The 16,688-nt window shown below is 33.9% G+C and overlaps 2 protein-coding genes, 1 long non-coding RNA gene and 1 pseudogene across 3 annotated transcripts; 1 reads left to right on the top strand and 3 right to left on the bottom strand.

Annotated features, from left to right (window-relative positions):
* Window positions 1-892: 892 nt before the first annotated feature.
* Window positions 893-5,775, bottom strand: LOC120130973 (annotated as a pseudogene).
* A 2,200-nt stretch (window positions 5,776-7,975) lies between these two features.
* On the bottom strand, window positions 7,976-9,329 carry LOC120130972 (protein TIFY 6B-like). Its single transcript, XM_039148109.1, has 5 exons — window positions 9,190-9,329; window positions 8,995-9,148; window positions 8,578-8,890; window positions 8,316-8,370; window positions 7,976-8,054 (listed from the first exon to the last, which is right to left on the bottom strand). The coding sequence occupies exons 1-5, from the start codon at window positions 9,327-9,329 to the stop codon at window positions 7,976-7,978; spliced, it is 741 nt and encodes a 246-aa protein (XP_039004040.1).
* A 489-nt stretch (window positions 9,330-9,818) lies between these two features.
* Window positions 9,819-10,282, bottom strand: LOC120130467. Its single transcript, XR_005516838.1, has 2 exons — window positions 10,110-10,282; window positions 9,819-9,854 (listed from the first exon to the last, which is right to left on the bottom strand). It is a non-coding gene; the product is annotated as an uncharacterized LOC120130467 (long non-coding RNA).
* Window positions 10,283-14,883: 4,601 nt separating this feature from the next.
* On the top strand, window positions 14,884-15,556 carry LOC120130842 (protein LITTLE ZIPPER 4-like). The gene is made up of 2 exons (XM_039147996.1): window positions 14,884-15,080; window positions 15,202-15,556. Exons 1-2 carry the CDS (start codon window positions 15,057-15,059, stop codon window positions 15,451-15,453), a joined length of 276 nt encoding a protein of 91 aa, XP_039003927.1. The 5' UTR covers window positions 14,884-15,056; the 3' UTR covers window positions 15,454-15,556.
* The last annotated feature ends 1,132 nt before the right edge of the window (window positions 15,557-16,688 follow it).

Genomic DNA, 16,688 nt, shown 5'->3' with positions numbered 1-16,688 from the left:
CTTTCATTTATCTTCTCTTGTACGTTGACGATATGTTGATCGCTTTGAAGAGTCAAAAGGAGATAGACAAATTAAAGGCTCAGTTGCATCAAGAGTTTGATATGAAAGATCTAGGTGAGGCCAAGAAAAATCTTGGTATGGAGATAAGCAGAGATAAAAAGAGAGAAAAACTTTGCGTAACACAGAAGCAGTATCTGAGAAAGGTATTACAATGTTTTGGCATGAATGAAAATACCAAACATGTAAGTATTCCACTAGCTTCTCACTTGAAACTTAGTTCTCAGTTATCTCCTAAAACTAATGAAGAACAAGAGTATATGGCAAAGGTTCCATATGTTAATGCAGTTAGGAGCTTGATGTATGAAATGGTGTGTAAGCGTCCTGACATTTAACAAGTAGTTGGAGTTGTGAACAGGCACATGCATTATCCTGGAAAAGGACATTGGCAAGCTGTAAAATGGATTATACGGTATCTCCAACAAACCGTGGATGTTGGTTTAGTTTTTGAACATGATGAAGCACTTGGTCAGTGTGTGGTTGGATATGTTTATTCTGACTATGCTAGTGATTTGGATAAGTGTCGATCAACTACTAGGTATCTATTTACTCTTGCTAAAGCCCCAGTAAGTTGGAAGTCTACTTTGCAATCTACGGTGGCTTTGTCTACTACAGAGGCAGAATACATGGCAATTTCAGAGGCTGTGAAGGAAGCAATTTGACTTAACGGGTTGATGGAAGACTTGTGAGTTGTTCAAACTCACATTAGTCTCTATTATGATAGTCAGAGTACTATTCACTTAGCGAAAAATCAAGTTTACCATTCAAGAACTAAGCATATCGAAGTGAGGTATCACTTTGTGCGTGAGATATTTGAAGAAGGAAAGATTCTGCTTTAGAAAATTGCGACAGCAGAAAATCCTACAGATATGATGACCAAGGTAGTAACAGTAATCAAGTTCAATCATTGTTTGAACGTGATTAACATCCTGAAAGTATGAACATCTTTGGGTGTGTGGCGCTTGTGAACGCAATTAGAGGCACTATATTAAAATAACTTCATCAAATTTGGGGAGTTGAAGAAGTTGAGTATGCTTGGTAATTTCAAGCCAAAGTGGAGATTTGTTATGTTTGGCTTGCAAATTGTCAAATTTGGCAAGTTGGCAAAGTTGAAAAGTTGGTTGGTGGCCAACTTGTACACATGAGAAAATTCATCTTTGGTAGGTGGCAAACTTTGAGAAAATTCATATTTGGTAGGTGGTCAACTTGTGCACATAGAAATTTCATCTTTAGTCCCTAAAATATTAGGTTATTTATAAGTTTAGTCCTTAAAACTCAACTATAAATAGGCCTAAGTATTTCCATTAGAAATCATTCCAAAACAAGTTCTCTCTTCCTCTTGTTTTCTTCATTCTCTCACTTTGGGAATTCTAAAGAATTCAATTTATTGTAATATTTGTTGATAGTGAAGTTATAATCCGGTGTGGTGCCCGAGGAGTAGACGATATTCTCGTCGAACCTCGTAAATTTGGTATGTTCTCTCCTTTATTGTTCTTTATTCGGTTTTTCCATTGTGTTTCAATATTCAATAGTTTGACGGGTTTATCTGCTGTGCAACCTTTGGTGGTTTTAATCTTGACATTTTAGGTCAAATTTGAAACTACGTTCGTGTGAGAAATAATCCGGTTTCCCCAACAATGCTATGGTAGTAAAACAAGGTAGAAAGAAAAAAGAAATGTTCAAAGAATGGTGATAGTGCATTTGTTAGGCGTGATGTAATTTGTTTCTGGTTTGGATGATTTTGATGCCTAGACTTTGGTTTATTTAGCTGATCAGTTCAACTAACTTCTTTTAAATAGCAAATTAATATTACGTCCTTCTAAAAGTATATATATATATATATATATATGCTTTGCTTACTCCTGTAGGCAAGATAAATGTAATACAAGTCCATCTGGCTGCCACGCTCACAGCACTCTACCTTTCCTGGGATTTCCGAACTGACAAAAGGAAGTTTAAGCTGAAAGCAGCTATGGGGGATGATCTGATCCTCCATGTAATAGCCAAGTCCTTGGAGAAAACCGTACCTCTTAGCATAGTTTTCCCAATTGCCGTATTTCCATTTGATGTTCAGAGCTGTTTCTCCTTCCATCCTCACGATCACCTCCTTTCCCTTACAGAACAAAGCCCATCCGCCTTCTCAGGCGTCGTAGGTGAGTATTTTCATAACCTCCTGCATGAACGGATCATGTTTTCTCAGGGTCACAACATGCTCCGCAGTCGAGCGCAGAAAAGCCTTTCAGACTGAAGAACGCGCATGTTGTGACCCTGCAGCTTTCCAATCACCTTTCCGGTCCACACTTTGGCATTGTTCTTACAGACGTAAACCATTTCGACGGTGACTCCAATCCTTGCGAAAACAACTTTGATTCCGGCGGTGAACTGTTGGATCCAGTCCATACTTCCTCCACCGTACAGGCATACCAGTTTTCCTTCAGCAATCTGACATATTCAATAATCATGGATTTAAATAGCAATTGTCATATATGCAAGCAAGCTGATAAGTGATGGTAGATGACGTATATACAATTTGAATTTAGAAAAATTGTTGCATAATCTTATCGGTACGTACCCATTTTCATATCTCCGGATCAATCACGTCATCGAAAAGGAAGTCAACCCTCCAACTCTATCTGACATGCCACAGAGTTTTCACTGCCTCGGCTGTGAAAGGAAAAGCCTGGTTTCCCCATGTCCACAACAAGGGGAGTGCATTTTGGCAAGTCACCTCACCTTCTGGAGTCAAAAACACCGCTATTGGACTTTTTATAAAGTGCCAAACCTCTCTGATATATTTAATGACTGCAGGTTCAAGAACAGTGGGAATCTAGGTATACCATTTCATATGTCCTTTCAGTTTCATGAACTTTTGCTGGTTGTAAAGCCCGTCGACGACCGGGAGCCACACAATCTCGTAGCTGTCTGTTTTCTCGTACAGCTCATTTAGGTGTTATCTCTGCAAGGGAGATGTCAAGATCTGTGATGAGGAACAAGACATGCTTGCTCCTCAGTTTATATATATCAACCTTGCCTTGGCCGCCAAGGAATCTGTTAAGAATTTCCACAATGTCTCCCCCTCCTGGTCTTTGCATAAGTTTCAACAGGCTTTGATAGGCATCTTCTATCTCCTTACCTGTATAAAGTTGCTCTTTTTTAGTATATAAAAACTTGTGTGGATTTTGTGTTGATAAACAAATAACAAGAACTCACCAATATACACTTTGCAGGAATTGTAATGATGTTTAAGGATAGCATAGATCTGACTGACTTCATTTTCCAACTGAATTATCAATTCTTTTCCTGCCTCCGTCGTTAATGAAGTGTTCCTGCATGCAATCAAACCATTGGATTGAGTGCGTTCCAAGTGCATGCTGCTATAAATAAATATATTTAAAGCTTACTTGTTTCTCAAGCCTAAAAGGCTTGCCATCTGAACGAAACTATGAATGGTCCAGTATGCAGCCCGAATAATTTCCAGATTGGCATCTGAGATGGGCGGGTATCTTTTGAAAAATACCACTGGTGCAGCTTCATCACCAACTTTGCATTCAACATCTCTAAGTTCCTGATGGCCTGCACCAGTTTAGTTACTTCTTCTGTCAGTGCGTTCAGATGTTCGATTTCGGAAACTTGGCGAAGGAAAGCCACGGAACTCGAGAGCGAATTGGTATTCCCCCGCTGAAGAAGCAGCATGTACTCCCCAAGATTCGCAGTAAAAGCAGCTAAGGCAAGCACCACTTTTTTGTTACATGAATGGCTCTTGAGCGTTTCTAGCAGCTTCAGTGTTGTTGCATGTGCATTATCTCCGTTTGGCATTAATTAATTTTCTGAAAATTGAATTTTGAAAAATGAATTACCAAAAATTAAATTCTGGAAAATAAATTACATTTCCGGAAAATGTTTTTCGTAAAATGAATTACATTTTTCTAAAAAAAAAATATGGAAAACGTTTTACGATGTTTGGAAGATGTTGTTTAAACATTTTTTCCCCTAGTTGATGAGTTTTTTAAAAATTATTTATTACAAATATTAAATACAATAAATAATATTATTTATCATAAAACTTAATATTATTATTTTTAAAATATTAAATTAATTTATTTATTATTAAATATTATTTTATAATTTTATTAATAAAAATATTAATATTGATATATTTTTATTGAAATAAAAATATTACAAATTATATTAATTATTTATTAAAGTAATAGTGTTATATTATATTTTAAAATATTAATTATTATATTTTAAATATCTTTATTAAAATATTATTAGATTATTATATTAATACTAAATATATAAATACTATTATTCATTATTAATAATTTAATAATATTATTTCTATGAAATTAATAAATAATATAAATTTTATTAATAATTTATTATATATTATTAAAATAAAAATATAATATCTTATATTATTATAATATATTTGATTATTTTATTATAATATAAAAAATATAATATTATATTATTATAAATATTAATAAATATATTTTAAATATTTTAATAATTAATATTTTGATTAAAATGATATTAAAATATTTTATTAATATTAAATTCATAAAATAAAATTATTTTGAGTATTTATTATTTGAAGTGAAAAGTTTGGAAAATAACCAGACTGTAAGTTACTTTCCAGAAAACACAAAGGAAATTATGTTGATCAGGAAAATGTTTTACGTTAACCAACCAGTTTTCCTCCAACCAAACACTAGAAAACATTTTCCGGAAAACGAATTATGTGAAACAAACACGGGAAAACATTTTCCGGAAAACGAATTACGTGAAACAAACACGAGATTTCAGGGAAAACTCCAAACAAACAGACCCTAAATAGGCATAATGCCAAAATCAGTCCTCAAAGTTACCTGAAAGGTCAATTTAGCTCCTTTACTTTTTTTTAAACATTTTGGCCCTCAACGTTTCATTTTTTAATTAAAATGACTCACGTTGGATGAAAACTGTTAGTTGACTAACAATAAACATATGTTCCTAATATGACATTTCCATATGTGCTTAATTACTATCGTGTTACATGTCACGTCATTATCTTAAGTGATATGACACATGACACATCATCACTTTGTGGTATGTAGCATGTCAAAAATTCAACACATGTGAAAATGTCACATCACAACATGCATGGACGCTTAAGTAAGGATTAAAATAAGACCAAAAATTGAAACACTAAGGATTAAATACTCTAAAAAACAAGAATAAAGACCTAAATGACCATTAAAAAATCATTGAAAGTTAATTTTAGCATTATGTCAATTAAATAAAATCATAACGCTAAATCAAAAGTTATATCAACATTAGAGAATACTACGTAGAATGCATGAACATTCAAACCAACCTCGCCGGAGAAAATGTGAACATCAGCCAATGTTGCTTCAAGCATGCCATGATCGAAGTGAGGCAGGACGGTGTTCTTCTTCAAAGTAACATTGCCTCCTTTTTTTCTCTCCTACAAAAAGCTCCAAAACCAGGCTCAATATCAAAAGATTATACATGTTATAAACATAGCCAGACAAAAGATGCCAACTAACATACGTACATTGATAACCCAACATCATGCAAATTGCAAAATCTTGTCCATAATCAGGAGGATGGGCTTGAGATCAACTGCTCGAACGTATGGGTTGCACGAACTTCACCGAGCAGTGAGTCCGATGTCTTCGAGGACAGCGAGTACACTGCGGTGGGTGTTTCCATGTTTGGTGAAAGTGTATGTGTTGATATATACTAGCACTTTGCTTCTGTTTTGTTTGGGTTTAGGACAGCAGCCAAGGCACCTTATTTATAGGATGAAACATAGAAGTGTGTCCATGAAGGGGTGAGCCCAAGTTTATCCATATCACTTCTTTTAGGTACATTGGGTAAGGAACAATGACATCATTTAATGAAGTCAAATGATTCCACGTGTTTTGTCCAAAAGTATACGAGTTTTGAATCATAGATCATCAAAGAAAGACTCATACTTTATAAAATCAGAAAAGTTGACTCATCAAAATCTATTACGATTAGAGAATACAGTTTTGTTAAACATTCAAGCAAGCATAAGTACTTTTCAAGAGATTTGATAATATCTATCGTTTCTCGTATTCTTTTTTATACCAATCGTGTTATGATAATCCATACAATTACTATCTTAAAATGTTCACCACAAATATGTAATCCATATACACTACAGCAAAACTGTACATTTGCGGCGTTTTGTTTTACCTATATCGGCGTTTTTAAGCGCCGCAAAAAATACCTGCGGCGCTATGACAAACGCCGCAAAAAGCGCCGCTGCAAATAGCGTCGCTAAAGTTCGCGGCGTTTGGTAACAAAAAACGCCGCAATAGGTAACGATATATAGCGGCGTTTTTACAACAAACGCCGCAATAGGTGTTGATATTTAGCGGCGTTTGTCCAACAAACACCGCAATAGGTGTTGATATTTGGCGGCATTTTTCCAACAAATGCCGCAATAGGTGTTGAGATTTAGCGGCGTTTTTTCCACAAACGTCGCAATAGGTCTTGAGATTTAGCGGCGTTTTTCCCACAAACACCGCAAAAGATCTGGTATATAGCGGCGTTTTTTAGAACAAACGCCGCAAAATGTCATATCTATAAAGGCGTTTTAAGATACAAACGCCGCTAATTACCTCTCTATAGCTAAAAGAAATTGATTTGCAAATTAAAACTAATTTGTCAAATGTTGTTTTCTACTCTTTTATTACCCAAATTTAACCTGTAGCATTTTCCAATAAACTTGACATCCATAACAACAAACTTAAAATCCATAACAAGAAAAATGAAATCCATAATAATAAATCAAAGTTTACATTAACGTAAAATATAATGTAGTTCAACATTATTAACTATAATAAACAATAATATCTAAGATATTTTGCTTCTAATATTACACATTCTTCAAAACTCTTCGTCACAATGAGGCGCTTAAATTCAAAGAGATAAATCCAGTTTATATGGGAAAACAATGATGCAGAGCTAGTATCGTCCTGTCATTTCTTGCACAGATATTTTGCTTCATGAGGTCTTACTCCAATTGGCATGCCACTTGAAAAGGCCCCATCCATGGCAATGCAAACCCGATCTCTAGTTTCATATCCAAATAAATCATCAGTTTATATGAAAATCCATTATATCTTACGTTAAAAAAGTTAACAACACATTTCTGCATGGTCAGTCCCAGCAGTCAACAACTCTATGGCATGGGCAACCATCATGATGATAAGCAAAATATAGAGATAGATCTTAATAATTGTGCAGAAACATCCAAGCTTGAATTTCATGATAATTTCTAACAGCTTATCGGACCAAACATATTTTAAATCAATAGCACCCAGAAAAAGGCTCCAAAACTGCATTCCTAACAAACAGAAAGATATAAAGATGGAAATATGACAGCTTACCAAAGACCAAATCCTTTCAAGCATTCTGCTAAAACAACCTGAGAACAGACAAAAGCACAATCTAACTTAAAGATAAGGAAGCAAAAAGAGAATTTAACAGAGATTGTAAATTAAAAAAACGTAATAAAGTTAACACACTGCATGTGTGCCACATAATGGGCTATTTATTTATTAGTATGAAATAATTATAATATAATATCTATTTAAAATTTTCTTAATAAAAAACACATAAAATCAAAAAAGCACCGAGCTGAATATATATAAAATATGGTTTATATATCCATACTCTTACTAATGCATTATTTCTACCATGTAACAACAATTGAATGAGGTTGCAAAGTAGTTAAAGCATCCATATTAATAATATAAACTTACACCAATTACTGAATAAACTGCAGTTGATGGCAATTAAGCATAGTCAAAGTTCATGCCATTCATTTCCTTCTAATGCCAAATCATAAACCTTGGAGTGAAGAGGATTGTGGCATCGTTCATGCGCTTGATTCCAAGGTAGTTGCATAATCTATAGACTTCTTGATAAAATTGTATGGTGATGCTGCATTCATTACCCTACAACAGCAAATAACAGATATTTATTCGAGACATCGAGCTTTAATCTATTGTACTTGACCATTATTGCATATGCAATCGATATAGCAATAGTTTTCACGCTACCCTGAAGTCTCTCCCTTAGTTTCTCACAAGGACTATTATATCGCATCCCACATATCTAGCGGTTTTTTTGGCTTTCTAAGACAATGCAATCTAAACATGGTCAACTAGCAGTTTGAAATAGTTTCAAGAACAAAAGTATCTTGCCTATGAACTAACCTTTCCTTGTGCTTCTCAAAAAACTGAGCCAATGAAGCTTTGCGAGCCTGTGGAACTAGGGGCAAACAATTCAAAGTAAGTTGTAAACAAAATTAGCTAAAAATATGCATGCAAGAACAAAAAAATATTGTAAGAGAATGAGAGAGTGTACTAGAATGCATCATGCCAGTAGCAGCAACAGATCCCACGGTATTCAGACAAAATTAGCTAAAAATATGCATGCAAGAACGCAAAAATCTTGTAAGATCATGAGAGAGTGTACTAGAAGGCATCATGCCAGTAGCAGCAACATATCCCATGGTATTCAGCAATTTCGGAGGCTCAAATTTGCTAATAGGGGTAGATGGAGTTCGGGTTCCCGAGGTTTTGCATATCATCTGATCTTCGGTACTAGTGGAGCCACTCCCGGACTGAGCAGCAACGACGTGAGGGTTCGATGCACCAGAGTTTAATTGTGTATTTATGATCTGGTTTGCAGGAACACTTTCAACTTGAACTGGCTTCAAAATATGTGTCTGGGCTTGGGGTTTTGGATAAGCCGAACTAGATCCAGCCAAGAACATTATAGCCTGAGCCTGGATAAAGATACAAAAATGATTAAATGAAGTTAACTTTCGAAGCTTTCCACCGACTTAAAGGTTGTTAAAACAAAGTAATTTTGGGAAAGAAAGAAGAGCACCTTCTCAGGTGTAATATCATCAAAGACATTCACTTCACCCCCATAAAAGATCGTCAGTTGAGCAGGTGATCCAGAGGTCTTGATGCATTTTCTAATTATAAAATAAAAATAAAATTTAGGACCAAGTCTCAATATCTCACTGTCAACAATACTGCTGCAGTAACTGAACTAAAGCATACGAATTTTCAAGTTTACCATGGTTCAACACTTCCACCAACAGAACCAAGTGTGGGAAGAATCGTACGTGGGCTCGTGACCGGAATCCCTCTAAGTAATTGTGGTCTCATGCTATTGGCAGGAAAATTTTGACCGGCCGTAGCATAATGATTCTCCATAAATGGTGCATGGTTTGAGGACAAAAACATCTTACCATCATGTTGAACATAAGAAGGTGTCGATGAAAAATAATTCCCTCCTATCCTATAATGGTAGAATGATTTATGGATAGTAAATACGAAAACAATATCAATTCAAGACATCGGAAGCCAATAAAATAAAAAAAAAAGCATTCCAACAAAAAAACATGTAAATTAAGGTGCATCTCTCTCTTCATAGTGAAATGGTGTCTTATTTCTATTTCATCTCACATTGTTTTTTTTCCACTTACAAATTCCTAACAGACTCGATTGAAATGAAAATCAATCAGCCTAATCCACAACAGTCAAAGCAAGGGGATAGTGGTAAACCTGAAGTTCAGTAGCATTCATTGTTGAGGTGGGCATGAACATAGGGGATTCTTTTGGATCATATCCAACCTTTTTAGCTTTATCCCCTTTAGCAAAATTAAAAGTTCATCAGCCGTGGAACAGCAGAAACCTTGTTTGAAAAGGGCCATTGTATCCCTGAGCTTTTAGTAAAACCTTAAAATCCCAGATAAAAAAGGAAAATAAAAACACTAGTAAAATTAGATAAATGCATAGCTATAACAGGCACAACTCTTTTTGTTTATAAACAATCACCACTAACTAAATATATCTTCTTGTGCTTTTTTCTTTCACAAACAATTGCTTACATGATTCCAATTCAGTAATAGATTTATAGATAATCATCATAACAAAAGAACCAATCTTTTAAAGAGTTTCCAGGAAAAAGAGAAAAAAGAAGAGCACATGCACCTATTTGTTTGTACCCATAAGTGTTAACCTCTTCCTTAACCATAACCCACGGTTCTTCTGAATTCAAACCCAGGAAATCTCTCTCCATTGTTCTTTGACTCTCTTAATTCAAAATTCAAGCAAAACCCACCTCAAAAATTCAACCAGAAACATACATGAACAAAAATGTTTCAATTCCCATACAAAAGAAAAACCCAAAGGCCTAAGTGCTTTACTACTGTTTAGAAGAAAAAAAGTAGCAAAGGCAAAGAAAGACAGTTGTTTTATAGCGTTAATCCGCCAAACCTTCACGTCCTTTAAAGAATCATTCATTATGTAATCCCACCTGAACACAACAAATTCAATATTTTTCAGAACAAAAGAAAATAAACTCCAAATATATTTTAATAAAAATGAAAATTTGAAAACTAATTACCAATCAACATTGTAAGGTGAGGAATTCATTGATATTTTCGACAAGCTGGAGACGGCGTTTTTCTGCTTTGGAGTAGAGCAAAAGGAGAGACCGAACCGTATGCGACCCTCCACCAATGAGCAACACTGACTTCGCCGTCTCCGCCGCTGAGCTTCACTTCCACTATTTTTCCTCCTGCATCGTCTTCAACGGAGGAAGGAGCGGCGAAAACCGAGACCCGAAGGTAGTGGCCGCGTGACCATGAGACGGAGAGCCTAGAGATTGGAGACTTGAGACAATGACGGAGGGGATACACCGCCGAACCCTGGGAATCTGTACAAATCGGAACTAAAGCACCTCTCCCAGAATCTGACGAGACGCCGGGCATTTCTTTTCGCCAGTAAATCAGTGAATGGGTCTGTTAGTCTCGGAGCGTTAGGGTTTTGGGATGGAGTATGCAAATGTTGCATTGTTGAGGAGAGGATTAAAAAATTCTTATTAAAATGTTTCATTTATACGGATTAAAAAGTACGAGTATTTAGTGGTGTTTGTGCTTAAAACGCCACTAAAGTACGAGTATCTGGTGGCGTTTATGCTTAAAACGCCACTAAAGTACATTATTTTGAGGCATTTATATAAAAACGCCACTATAGTATGAGTATTTAGCGGCGTTTGTATAAAAAACGCCGCTAAAGACTCGTACTATAGCGGCGTTTGTATAAAAACGCCACTAAATCACGAGTCTACAACGGCGTTTGTTCTAAAAATGCCACTAAATTATAGTCTTTCGCGGCGTTTGTATAAAAATGCCACTAAAGTAAATTATTTAGCGGTGTTTCTATAAAAACGTCGCTATAGAATGAGTCTATAGCGGCGTTTGTATAAAAAAAGGCCGGTAAAGACTCGTACTATAGCGGCGTTTGTACAAAAACGCCACTAAATTAATCTTTAGCGGCGTTTGTATAAAAACGCCACTAAAGAACATTATTTAGCGGCGTTTGTTCTAGAAATACCGCTACAAATGTCGCTATTAACCCATTTTGCTGTAGTGATAATTTGTTATGATAATCATGTTTAAAACTATCTTATCATATAATTGCATTATTTCTGTATGTCTAAAACTAATAGAATTACTATTCATCGTACATACATATGAATGTTAAATAATTTTAGTAAAAGTCCAATAAATATTAATCAATTGCATAAACAAATATGTATCATTTAATTATAAGTAATTGCTTTATAATAAAAAGTTTATGATTTGAAAGAAAGGTGCAATGGATAGCCTTAACCTATTCATGGTCAAGACACGTCCTAAAGTGAAGAATGAAAAACATTAGATGCTCCAATGGGGATTTAAAGAAGAAGAATTTATTTATTTAATTCAATTTTTTATTGTAATAATATATTTTTAATTAAATATTTTAAATAAATCATTTATTTGATGTGCTTTACGTATAAGTTTAACATGTTGGCATTTGAGTTGTTTTTTGTTTTCATAATACCATATAAAATGTTACAATTAACTAATCAAATTTAATTTTAGAAAGATTAGCGAGTGCATATATTCTAGTACCATATAAAAGTCTACAAGGACGGAGTCATGATTGAGCTATGGGGAGATAAGTTATTTAACATTTAAATAAATAGGATCCTAAAAGTATTTAAATTATAAAAAGTAAAAGATTAATGATTTAATTTCATTAATTTTAAAATTTAAATATCTTAAAAAGTAATTAAATCAAAGAATGAGATCAAAATTTAATTTCATTAATTTTAAAATTGACAGTGTCATAAAAATCAATTATACAAAAAAAAAATAGAGAGGAGCAAGGGCATGATTACAATGCTTTCAAAACTATCAATGTTTTAAAAGATAATTAAACCATTAAAATTGGGGGTAATTGCCCCTCTCAGTTCCCACATATAACGTGGATTGGTCTATGTTCATCTAATTGTAAATTAAGTGATTAATTGGACAAATCAGTCAACTAAGTGATTATTATTTTAGTTTTCACAACACCATAGTTCATTTATTAGTAACTTCATTGTTTCATGAATCTCTCTCCCTCCCTCTCTGGCATGGCTGTGGTGCTATATTTACTTCCTCTGAAATATTATGGAAAGAATAATTTACCATTTGAATAAAATTAATTTGACAATTGGGAAATAAGTGGTAGAGGAAAAAACTTCAGTTTACTGTTAAATAACTTAATTTTGTAGTAAATTCTCAACCATGTTGCTGGGTGCAGGGATTCCATCTTCAAACAGTCTGAGACATTTCATTCTTTTCATTATCAGTTCATAAAGTGAACAACTAAAATCTATATAATGTTTCATACACTTCATGATTAAGGGGTACTTATCGAGTGAGTCGATCGCGAGTTGGGTAGTGCTCAACTTGTGCTTGATAAAAAAATTACTGCTCAACTCGACTCGTTGCTCGTTAAGCTCGTTAAAATTTTGCTCGACTCGTGGTCGTTAAGAAAATTTGTTGCTCGACTCATTGTTCGTTAAGCTCACCGAATTTTTATTTTACTTTTTAACTATAAATAAAATCTACTAATACTATATAGAACTTAATATAAACATAAATTAATAAATGTAACCATAAAATTATCAAAAGAGTGTATGAAACAAATTCTAATTCTAATTTTAAACACCAAAATAACGATTCATAAATACATTAAAATAATAATTAGGGTTGATTTTTTAGTGTAGTAAAATAATAATTATTAATTTAATATTTTTAATTATTTATTAGAAAATTAATAGATTAGTAAATTTTTATCTTTTTATTATTTATTAGTAAATTAGTGATTTTTTTAATAAAATAATTTTTTAAGATAACTATTGAAAAGTTATAGAAAAATTTAACGAGTTGCTCACGAACTTATTCAGTCGAGTTGGATTTTCCTTAACTCAACTCGTTAAGGTTTCGTGTTGAACTTGAATTCAAGTCGAGTCAATTCGAATCAAATTTTTATCAAATTTTAACCGAATCGAGTTTGAGCTACTCAACACCTTAATGTTAGATTTGGATTTTCCCGGCACTGTTGACAGGTTTAGGTCATGCCTGCACCCTGGCATTTGAAATGTGATGGACAGGTGCAACCGTGTAATGGAATAAAAAATTAAGCAAATAAAGTTGTGTTCATTTATTTTTTTTAAAAATATTTATGTTTAATTATTATTTGTTTAAATTTTTAGTATCATATATGTTTATTTATTTATTTTTGAAGATGTTCGTTTTCATTTGTTCATTTAACGTTCGGAAACATGTTTGTTTATCATTTGTGAAAATCAGGGTCGATTTTGGGTATTTTTTGCCCGAGACAAAATAAAAGAAATTGACCCTTATTTATGTTCTTTATTTTTTAGCTCAGTGCGAAATAAAAGAAATATACCCTATTTTGTTAAGTTTTCAAAATCATACTATGGAAAATATTATGGGCTCTGGACGAGCGTCCCTCCTGCCCCGGCCCAGGACCGACCCTGGTGAAAATTTTCGTTTAACGTTTGTGAATATATTAGACAATCAACACTCTCTTTTTATCATTTTATTTGCATGTCAAAGAAAATGATGAATTACACCATTGGTCCTTAGGTTTCTTAAGTTTTACAATTTAAACTCTAAAATTCATCTTATATTCAATTTAGTCTCTATCTTCATCAATATTAAAAATATATAAATAAAAGAAAAAGTAGAAGCAAGTAAATGAGTTTATAAACAAGTTGATAAACGAACCAATAAGTGAACTTGTTTTTTAATATAAACAAATCGAATTAGGGGTTTTATTTTTATAAATCTCGTTTATATTCAGATATTGATTCTGAAATGCTTGGTAAAGGTATCCCCTATTCCTACAACACATTAACACTCGATTTAGGGGTTTTACTTTTATAAATCTCGTTTATATTCAGATATTGATTCTGATTATATCTTTGTAAAGGAGCAGCACCTAGCATCATCCCAAAAAGCGAACCCACAAAAGAGAAGGTATACGATGCGGGGGCTGCCATCACACGAGCATGCATGTCACGATCTTTAGTTGTAAATTCTATTACGTTATCTGAATTCGAATTCGAGTAGAAGTAATGAATATAGTATGAATCAACAACTTCAATGATTAAGAGATTTATTTTCTTTTAAGGGACCGAAGAAAAAAAATCTATGGATGTGATATACATTTAACATGGATGTATTTAATGTTAAATGAAAATATCAAAGATAAATGGAGAACACGAACAGTGTCATCTTATTCTTGTCCCTGAAGCATCTCTCTTCTTTTTTCTCTAAGGTGCTTTTCACTCTTCTAACAACTTAATCAACTTTATTCTTTATTCTTTCTTCTTTCTTCTTTCTTCTTTCATATCCAACCCAATCTCTCGTGTATTTTAAACCGTTAAAGTTTCAGCATAATCAATGACCTACAAGAGAAAAAGAAGGCAGACATGGGGGCTTTGCAGATGGCCGGCCCTTTGTTGATTTTACAGTCAACCTTGTATTTAAATCCCCATACAAAACCCCTCAATCTCTAATTTCTGAAAATATGCTCTCAATTAAGGGATTCAAGGTTTGCTTCATATGATCTTTCTCATCTCATCAACTTTTCCCTCTCTATCTTCCATCTTTCTTGTAATCCATCTAAAGTTACCGTCATTTGATTTACTGTTTTATCATGTTTCTGCTTGCAGAAATTTTTTTATCAGGGAATGAAAAGCAGGATGGATAAACTCAACTCGCAGCTTTATTGGCAGAACCACTGCATAATCAAAGAGAACGAGAGGTTGAGGAAGAAGGCTCAACAGCTGAACCAGGAGAACCAGGCTTTGTTGACCGAGCTGAAGCAAAAGCTATCCAAGAAAGGACGTTCACATCCAGACCATGGCTCCTGTCTTTGCTCTACTTCGAACCCCAACTACAATAATGAACCACGTCAACCTTAAAACACCATTAATAGTCGAGAGAGCCGGCATTTATGTTTATTTTAACCACAATTGTTTTTGCTATTGTCCATGTAATTTCGTTGTTAAGGTGGAAAAAAAATAAGTGGAGATTGTTTGGTTACAGCATTAAAAGCTTAATTACATAAAATTAATTACAATTGGCATAAAATAAAACAAGTTTTACACGTTGGAACTTAACATTATTAAAATTTATAAAAATTTAAATATTAAAAAAATTAATATTAAACAAATTTATTTATGAGTCCAATGATATAACAAAGAGAAAATCGCCTCAGTGACCAAAAATGCCTTATAATATACGATTTTAACCAACTTTTTTTGGATTTGCCAAAATGACCAACAAAATCGCAACGCGAAATAAAAATCGCAACGCGATCCCTAGAATCGCAAATCAGTTTCCAAAATCGCAACGCGATTCTTGAAAATCGCAATGCGATAGTACAAATCCGCATTTTCCAGAATCGCAACGCGAACACATAAATCGCAACGCGTATCCGTAAACCGCAACGTGTATCCGTAAACCGCAACGTGTATCCGTAAATAGCAACGCGTATCCGTAAATCGCAATGCGTATCCGTATATCGCAACGCGTATCCGTAAATCGCAACGATAATCCGTAAATCGCAACGAGAATCTGTAAATCGCAACGATAATCCGTAAATCGCAACGAGAATCTGTAAATCACAACACTGAAATTTTGGGTATATAACTACGCAACAGCAGCAAATCATAAACTAAATCCCTAAATCGCAACTCATTCCATCTCCATCTATCACTCTCTCCGGCGACATCCGTTCCTATATCCAACGACATCCTTCCCAATCCGGCAACAGGTTTTAGTTTCGCAGCTCGTCTGTTTAGTAAATTAATTTACAACCATGAAATCATCTAATGTTGATCATGTTTGGATAGATTTGTGTTTTGGAGGGTCATGGGATAATGTTCATGGTGTTTTACAATATATGCCTTTACCCATGAATCTTCAACTAAAATTGTCTTTACAAAAGTTAACTTATGAAACTCTAATGCTACGTGTTTCAGAGAAATGGTAAAGTTTATTTGTTAACCGACAATGAAGATGTTGAACGATTCATTGCTTATATTAGTGTTTCACAAGATGATGTTACATTGTATGTTGTTGAACCTAGAAGTAGTATTGTTGGGTCAGTAGCGGGTAGTAATCAACTAAGTTTTTCTCAAAACCCACAACCTTT

The sequence above is a fragment of the Hibiscus syriacus genome, unplaced genomic scaffold (genome assembly GCF_006381635.1).
Source record: "Hibiscus syriacus cultivar Baekdansim isolate YM2019G1 unplaced genomic scaffold, ASM638163v2 tig00110548_pilon, whole genome shotgun sequence".
Taxonomy (NCBI): Eukaryota; Viridiplantae; Streptophyta; class Magnoliopsida; order Malvales; family Malvaceae; genus Hibiscus; species Hibiscus syriacus.
Note: the sequence above shows the minus strand (reverse complement) of the source record. Positions and strands in the feature narration are given on the sequence as shown.

What these genes read in the sequence shown, in the direction of transcription:
- LOC120130972 (XM_039148109.1), bottom strand. Translation starts at nt 9,329, where the DNA reads ATGGAGAATCATTATGCTACGGCCGGTCAAAATTTTCCTGCCAATAGC. An exon ending in ATGATATTACACCTGAGAAG is followed by an intron (nt 8,891 to 8,994) that starts GTGCTCTTCTTT and finishes ATCTTTATCCAG; the next exon opens with GCTCAGGCTATAATGTTCTT. An exon ending in TACTGGCATGATGCCTTCTA is followed by an intron (nt 8,371 to 8,577) that starts GTACACTCTCTC and finishes GTTTGCCCCTAG; the next exon opens with TTCCACAGGCTCGCAAAGCT.
- LOC120130842 (XM_039147996.1), top strand. Translation starts at nt 15,057, where the DNA reads ATGCTCTCAATTAAGGGATTCAAG. An exon ending in TCTCAATTAAGGGATTCAAG is followed by an intron (nt 15,081 to 15,201) that starts GTTTGCTTCATA and finishes TTCTGCTTGCAG; the next exon opens with AAATTTTTTTATCAGGGAAT.